The following is an 8,211-nucleotide window of genomic DNA, read 5'->3' on the forward strand; positions in this document are numbered from 1 at the left end:
GATTAAAGTCAGAATTCTTACTTTTCCCCCATATTAAACTGAAATGATATTTAAAAATGAATTAACTATTTTTATCCTCTTCCATACATTTCAGTCTCAGTAGGTCGGCAGCTGTTTTGTTTCTAGTCTCAGAGGTTAGATAGAGAACAAAGAACAGCACAAAGAAAATCAAGCAACTCAGCAGAAAGGTCAGGGAGAATAGCAGAGACCTTTGAGCGACGTGAGGTTCTAAAACCATAATGTTGAAAAAAAAAAAACATTTGACTCCAAAACATGGTGTTGGCAGTATCATGCTGTTAGGATGCTACTCTGCATGGGCAGATAAACTGATCAGAACTGACTGGAAGGTGGAGGGAGTGAAATCAGGGTCAATTCTGAAAGAAAACCTGCTAGAAAGTTTTGAAGAATTTAGATTGACTTGGAAGTTCTCCTTTCAGCAGGAACATGATAATTAGCATGAAGCTAACACTGGTTAATGTGATAGAAGGGCCTAGTTAAAGTACAGGCTTATATCCTATAGAGAAACTTTGGCAAGAATTGAAAACCATTTTTCAAAGATGCTCTAAATGCGATCTGAGGAAGCTGACTCTTAGAGAAGAATTTAAAACAATTTCCGCCTAAATGTGAGAATAGAGATGAACCCTAAAAATGCTTCAGGCTGTCAATGCAGGGTCTATAAAATTTAAGAAGCACACAACCTTTGACCTTTAGGCTGGTCCGTCACAAAATACACAGCTGTTTGTGGCTGGTGATCAAAAGAGTTCAAGGTGCATGAATACTTCATATAAAAATGTATATTTTCTTGCAAAAAACAGAAAAAAAAACAGCCTGAACAGTCAGCAAGGCTCCAGGTTGATTACAGGGCATCAACATAAACCCCATGCTTCAGAAATCTGAATCTTCCGAGAATTCCCTCTGCTGTGTCCAGTGCAGCGCCTTTCTCCTCTTCTTCTTCTTCCTCTCGCCCATAAGCATGGCGGCCAGCACGGTTATCACCACGGTGATGGTGATGATGAGCACGGTGACCGTCTCCGCGATGCACAGCTCGCTGTCCACCTCCATCAGCCGATGGTTGTGAAGGACTGGCGGCGCCCAACACGTCAGGTTGTAGTAGTCGTCCAAGAATAGCTTCTGGATGCTGCGCAGCTTCCGGAAAACTCTCTGCAGCTCGCAGTCGCAGTTCCACGGATTGCCCTGCAGCAGGATGTGGGTGCTGTAGGTGTGGATGCTCAGGAACGTTTTGAAGCAGACTGTGGAAAACTGGTTGTCTGCTAAGTTCAGTAAGGTCATGCTGGTGAGAGGGTTGAACACGGCTGACTCCATCTGGTGGATCTGGTTCCCGGCAAGGTTGAGGACCTCCAGGGAGCGCAGCATAGAGAAGGTCCCGCTCATTAAAGATCTCAGCTGGTTGTCCTGCAGGTGGAGCTGCCGCAGGCTGCTCATGGAGGCAAACGACCTCACCTGGATAGTCTGGATGCTGTTGTTAGACAGGTTTAACCTCTGCAGGCCGTCCAGGTGCAGGAAACACCTGCTGTCCAGGCTGGTCAGCTGGTTGTGGGACAGCTGCAGCTCCCGGAGGAAGGCCAAGCCGACTGAGAATCCCTCAGTGAGGGCGGAGATCCGGTTCCAGCTCAGGTCCAGCTTCTGCAGGAAATCCATCTGAGAGAAGCCAGCGTCTTCCACCGTGCTGATGTTGTTGTTCTGCAGCAGCAGCGCCCTCAGCTTACGGTTGCTGTGGAAGACATGTTTCGGGATGACGGAGATAAGGTTGTCGGACAGGTCGAGGAGTTCAGTGGAGGGGGGGGCTCTGACGGGAAGCCGGGTGAGGTGAGCCCGCGAGCAGATGGTGAACTTCAGGTCTCCACGGCAATCGCAGCCTGGCTCGCACGCCTTGCTGGAAGACCTGCAGGACGACTCCATGACCAGCAGGAGAACCAACATGAACTCCCTCATGACTCCAACCAGATCTCTGAAAACCACAGAAACTCCAGATTAGGGTGGAGACCAGAAACCTAAATCAATTTTATATTCAATTCAACTGTTAACTGACCAATATAAAATCATCAAAAACACCTAAAAAAAACAAATAAAACCATTAAACGGTGGACAGTAGGGATGGAACGGTTTATGAAAACCATGCGAACCGTTCGGTTCGACTGTCTCGGTTCGGTTCGCGTGTGTTGCGTTCGGTTCATGCGCTGCTCCTTTTTCTCATAGGCGAAGCGTTTACACTCCAGAGCAGAAGGTGGCGGTACTGCGACCAAAGCCAACCACCAGTAGTAAACATGAAGAAGAAGAAGCTAAGCAGCGTATCCGGGTGTAGCAGAAAAAATCAGGAGTTGGAAGACGCGCCAGCAGCACTTTATAGGTCTGCTGTATGGGACCACTTTGCATTTAGAGTGACCTACGATGACGGCGGAAAGAAAGTTGTGGATAAAAGCAGTGTGCAAGCATTGTGCAACTCGTATTGTTTATGCTAACAGCAACACGACCAACATGTCAGGCTAACAATAAACATATACTGAACCGAACCGAAAACCGTGACCACGAAACTGGATTTTGTGAACCGTTCCACCCCTAGTGGACAGTAGCCTTATTGTGGCAGTTTGAGGCGGAAAGCATCACATACGTTCTGACTTAACGGGGGACAATTGGACTTTTATGGTTCAAATTAGTGTTGCGCCGACACCATTTTTTGGCCCTGATACCGATACCCGATACCTGGTGTGTTTCTTGGACGGGGCTGCCAGTCGGCCTCAGCAGATGGCCGCTCACACTGAGCCTGGTTCTGCTGGAGGTTTCTTCCTGTTAAAAGAGAGTTTTTCCCTCTCCACTGTCGCTACAAGCATGCTTAGTGTGAGGGATTGCCTTCGAGTCAATGAGTCGATGCAATCAACTGGTTTTCCTTAGATAGAAAACTTTGAATCAGTTTGACTGGATGATCTGGTGAACTGTAAAGTACCATACCATACCAACTTTATTTATGAAGCACTTTATACACCGAACAGGACCAAAGTGCTGTACACAATCCAAGTGCCTTGAGATGATGTGTTTTGAACTGGCGCTATAGAAATAAATTGAATTAAACTGAATCAAGGTTTGTGTGGCACCCTGACTGAGTTCTTTTATCTATTTTTACTCCTCAATCTCAGCTGCAGTAGTAGACTAACAGGTTATACACGACCTTTAGAATGAAGTGTGGAAAATTAGTGTTGATTTCAAGCTATTCCAACCAAAATGATCAGATTATAAAAGAAAAATATCCAGGGGGTAACCAAAGCAGGTATCAAAGCGCCATTTAGGAAAACTCAAAGCCGGATCAACTGGAAAACAGAAACTGCACAAAAAAGTGAAATCAGGACTCAGTGTTTTTGAGCGATTTGTAAAGGAGTTAGCTAAAGAAAAAGAGCCTTAACAATAATCATCTATAACTTGCAAACATCTAAAAATCATTGTTCCACCGGGTTTAAGGCAAGCAGGACTGGATAAAACTTGGCTTAATCTGCATTGTTCAAAGAGATTAAAGTGGAATGTTTGTTTGGAGCCATAATCACCTGATAAAAACAAACCAGTTTTACTCCATCGGTGATTGAAGGAGCGTTTAAAGCCCCATTCAAATTTTCTTCTAAATACAGGACTTTTCCGAACCCTTAATGTTAATGTATAGTTTGAAAGTATGCAGGTTTGCAGACGATAACCTGATTTCTATTGAAGATCATCTATGTGTAAACTTAATTAAAGAAGTTTTAAACATGTCTCCATGAAAAGCAGATAAACTCTGAGAACAAGCCAACAAACTGTCTGGATCTTAATCCAACTGCAGGGGGAAAATAATTCACCGGAACCAACTAAGCTTTCAGCTGAAGTATGAGGATACCTGAATGATTAATCATTACTTATTGTTTTATACCAGATGATGTTTAAATGTTGAATATTTTACTTCACCAACGGGAAAACTTAGTGAATTAAGGTAATGTTGATACAATGAGAGTGGTGGAAACAAGTCAGAGACGCTGTTGATGCTACAGCCAATAAAGATGATTCTGCAAGAATCTGGTTTCCTTTTTCTGCTGTAAACGAGTCAGCTATTAAGAGAAGGAAGATCAGCTTGAATAATCTCCATTAGTGCGATCCTCCCAGCTTCACTCCGTCATTTTCACTTAGTTATGAGTTAAACAGTAATGAATCAGGACAGAACAGAAAAAGAGGACATCAGTGATGAGAAAATATTACTTTTATAGGTGAAAGATTTCTGGAAAGTGAAAAAAAGACATTTAATTTAGATGTAATTCTTACAGATCTAATATAGTTAACACCCAAATACTAAACAGCATTGCTCTCCAAGTTTTATTCCTCATAAACAATAATACAATAATGAGGTCTTACCAGCAGCTGCTCCCAGTGCATCAGTCTGCCTGCAAACAGTCATCACTATCCGTGCTGCAGCAGGTGGAGACTGGACATGATAGGAGCGGGGAGGGCGACTTGTCACGGCCCGTAGGACCCGACGAGAGATGCAACAATGGCAGAGGAACGGAAAAGAGGAGGGAGAGCTTGTCAATTATTTACCAGCAGGGCAGCCTGTGCTCCAGGCGTGATGTGGGAGGGGGTTAGGAGAGGGGGGAGCTTTAAGAGATTGAGGGCAAAGTGGGACACTGGAGCTGAGAATTAAAAGCTCGGAGCAGATTTGATTGATTCCAGGCGCGGGTGTGTATATATCCTGCTTTATTTCTTTTTTAAGATTATTTACGCTTAGTTCTAGAAAGGTCAACAGTAGAGAAGTTGTGATCTAAAAGAAAAGGGTCTCAAACTTTCAATGATTTTTCAATTATTTATTTTTTTATTATGCTTATATGGAGAAATAGTGACTAAAATGAGTGTTAAAAAATGCTTTTAGAAAGCCTTAGTAAATAATAATAGTGCATGTTAATATAAAGAGCATTCCTGGTTAAAGTTGCTTCCATGTGGTTCAGAAAACTGTTAAAGTTTTTTTATTATTGCTTTGAATTTGTGCACAATTTTAAGTTTCATTTCAGACATACAAACTACAACTATCAAAAAACTGAAATTATTTTAAGTACCGTCCTGCTGAATTTAACGGTTCAAAGTCAAACTGTAATTTCAGGAATGCCAACAACTCCTCCTTGAGGTGCACCACTGGGAACATCCCCACATTGAAGTGAGGTAGAAGTGTAAAAACATCACAACCAAGTCTGGGCTTCTGAAGACTAAACGACTAAAAAACATTAAAGACTGAACTGGTGTCTAGAGTAACAATACATGAGCCCCCTCTTCTATAGTTCCCATGAATAATGCAGTCTCTGTACAATCATCAGCTCATCAGATGGACTGGAGGTTGTTCAGAACAGGTGAACAAAGGAAGTAGAGTTGATGCATTTAAGTATTTGACTAAAACCAGAAGGATCCTTAGCAACAGAGCAGAATGGTGAAGATAAACTCAGATAAACTGAAAGGATTTCCCACAGAGTAAATTACATCCCATCACATCTGTTGCAGAATGATATCATTACGTAGCGACTCTCAGCTGATTCGATTAAATGGAAAGCTACCCTCTGGCCCTTCTCCTGACACTTCTGGCTGAAACGGACAGATTTCAGCTGCAGTTTCTTAATCCTGCAACATTAGGAGCAGTAAAAGAGGTCAGAGTGCCCGTGCAATAAGCCGAAAACAGCCAGGGATGTAGAAGAAAATCAAATGTCTAGGAATAAGCCTTTTTGATTAAATGCTGGTAAGTTAGAGTCTATCTAGCCCATATCTACTGACACCTTTAAACAGAAAGGGATGCGTACTTAATGAGGCAACCTGGTGCTGCTCTCTGCCGCTGCCATGAGAGCACTGGATGCTTAATGGGCCGGAACGTGTGGAGAAATGGCGCTCAGTTAAGACCGGCTCTAAAGATTGAACCAAAGAAGACTGAAGAGGTGTTGGAGTTGGCATTTCAACTCATTCCACCTAAATAAATGGACAAAGATGGTGGAAGGAGGACTTCAACATCAGACAGGCGGTTTAAGGGGACAAATGTGTACATAGATGTGTTTCATTACACCTGTGTTGAACCTATGTAGCCAGGGCTCTACACACAGCCCATTCAGATGAACACAAACCTCCAAGAGGACAGAAGAAAACCCATGGGGAGTCTAAGATGAAGATCTAACAGTTGGCCTGTTGGGACACTTCTTCACCTTTTCAACTAAATCTCCGTCACACTATACCACAGAGGAGATATCATTGGTCCAAGCTGACCTAATGCCAAGTATACTAATGGATTAAGCTCAGACTGAACACATATTTATGAACAGCCCATGCCTAGCACAAAATCCTAAAACCAACCCTTTCTGTAACAAAGAAACACTGATAGCTTCCCTTCCAGGACACCACCCAGTGAATAAACAATTGGGTATTGCTGTTTGGACCCTTTGGCAAATGCCACTTCTTTTCAGTCTATCAAACAATATCCAAGTGCATCAAACTTCCAGCATTTTATTACACTGTCACAGCAACGAAATTAAATATATACATTTAACCCATCCGCGTGGGGGGCAGTGGGCTGCCATTGCTCGGGTTATCCTGAGCTATCTCTATAGTTATGCTGCTATAGGCTTAGACTGCTGGAGGACATAGGGACCCCCATTTCATCATTCCATCTCTGTTCTCCCACTCTGCAGAATCGGTTAGTTCAACCTCCATCTTTATGCTCTTTCTCAAAGTAGCTTCGCCTCACCTGTTCCTGTTTGGCTGTGACTCCATCCTGTAGAGAAACATCAGCTGTGCTGCTGCCATACCTTTGTTTATAGATGTTAGAGATAGGCCTGTTTTTCCAGTGTAGTCCTCTGTGGTCTTGCTCAGGGACCCACAGTGGCAGTCTGTGGGAGTGAGGCTTGAACTCAGAACCTCTGGATTCCAAGCGCAATGCCCTAACGACTATGTCGCCACTCCCCGCCAACTCAACCCAAAATGGTTGATTTTCCCAGAAACTAGGACACCATGAAGCTGGACCACCCTACAGAGGTAGTGTCTCTCTGTGGGGGTTGATTCTTTGTGTTGGAGCTCAGGTTAGCATTTGATCATATGTACCCATGGGGAGAAAAACTGATGGATACCTAACTATTTAATATGTTAAAAACAAATATAGAAACCAATACATTTTATAATTGCAGTATTTTTACTAACCAGCAGGAGGCGACAGCTGATTTAGAACTAGGTTGGCCATGGTTTCATTGTTGGCGGCTGAGTCAGTTCATGTAATGGATGAAACTGATGCTCTGTGTTTCATCCATTCAGACAACAGGCCTACTGTAGAGTTTCCCCTCATGGGTATAAGGTGTCTGGAGGGGGGGTCAGTTTCACTGTGCATCTGCCTTGACCTAAACTACAGTGATGCACATTAATGGACCCTGACAGCTGCTTTAGTTACCTTCAACATGGTGGAAAATTCTGATATTACATTAGAAAGAATAGAAAATCCCTTTATTGTCCCATAATGGGGTAATTCGGGGGAAAATATTAATTTATTACTTGTATCGCCACCACTGGTGTAATAACAATTTGAGCAGCAGATGCGTCCAGATGAGGCCGTTTACAGGGAAGCTGAGTCATCAGCTGTCAGATCATAGCAGATCAGCAGAATCAAGGTAGGATGCCGTTACTGAAGCACATGAAAGCTGCTCCAGACTCAACAAAGACACTAATCCCTGCATGACAGGATTACTTTCTACTTCTGCTCAGATTATCAGAAAACTGGGAGGTCCTATGCACTGTGTTGAGCCCACATAAATGATGGAGTTTATTAGGGATTAATTATACAGGATAAATTCTGCAGGAGACATCCATCAGGTCCTTTTTGGTGTAGTTTAGATTTTTCCTTTTCCTGTCATTCTTGAAGATCTTCTAGATCCAGATATTCTGCTGCCCAAGGGTTCAAAATGCTAAAACACTCAACCAATAATCATACGACTGGAACAAATGGAACAAACTACATCCTGTTTTAAGCTTGTAGATGATTGATGGAGCTTAGCCAGCAAACATGTCCAGGTACTGGGCGGGGGCGAAGGCTGGTATCTAATGGGCTCTAAGCACAACTCCACTACCTCCTGAACTTAAGGCCGCTCTTTGTTTCCTGTCTTTCATTACTGGATGAACTGATTATCCAGGTGTGTCTGGCCATGGTTAATGAGGTCAGACACACCTGGA

The 8,211-nt window shown here is 43.3% G+C and overlaps 1 protein-coding gene across 1 annotated transcript; it reads right to left on the reverse strand.

The window, feature by feature from the left end:
* Positions 1-591: 591 nt before the first annotated feature.
* On the reverse strand, positions 592-4,581 carry LOC119791442 (leucine-rich repeat-containing protein 17). The gene is made up of 2 exons (XM_038297526.1): positions 4,387-4,581; positions 592-1,969 (listed from the first exon to the last, which is right to left on the reverse strand). The coding sequence occupies exon 2, from the start codon at positions 1,951-1,953 to the stop codon at positions 886-888; it is 1,068 nt and encodes a 355-aa protein (XP_038153454.1). The 5' UTR covers positions 1,954-1,969; positions 4,387-4,581; the 3' UTR covers positions 592-885.
* Between the last annotated feature and the right edge of the window lie 3,630 nt (positions 4,582-8,211).

This window comes from Cyprinodon tularosa, unplaced genomic scaffold (genome assembly GCF_016077235.1).
Source record: "Cyprinodon tularosa strain WSP-4 unplaced genomic scaffold, ASM1607723v1 ctg39, whole genome shotgun sequence".
Taxonomy (NCBI): domain Eukaryota; kingdom Metazoa; phylum Chordata; class Actinopteri; order Cyprinodontiformes; family Cyprinodontidae; genus Cyprinodon; species Cyprinodon tularosa.

Coding starts and splice junctions, on each gene's coding strand:
- LOC119791442 (XM_038297526.1), bottom strand. CDS start 1,953: ATGAGGGAGTTCATGTTGGTTCTCCTGCTGGTCATGGAGTCGTCCTGC.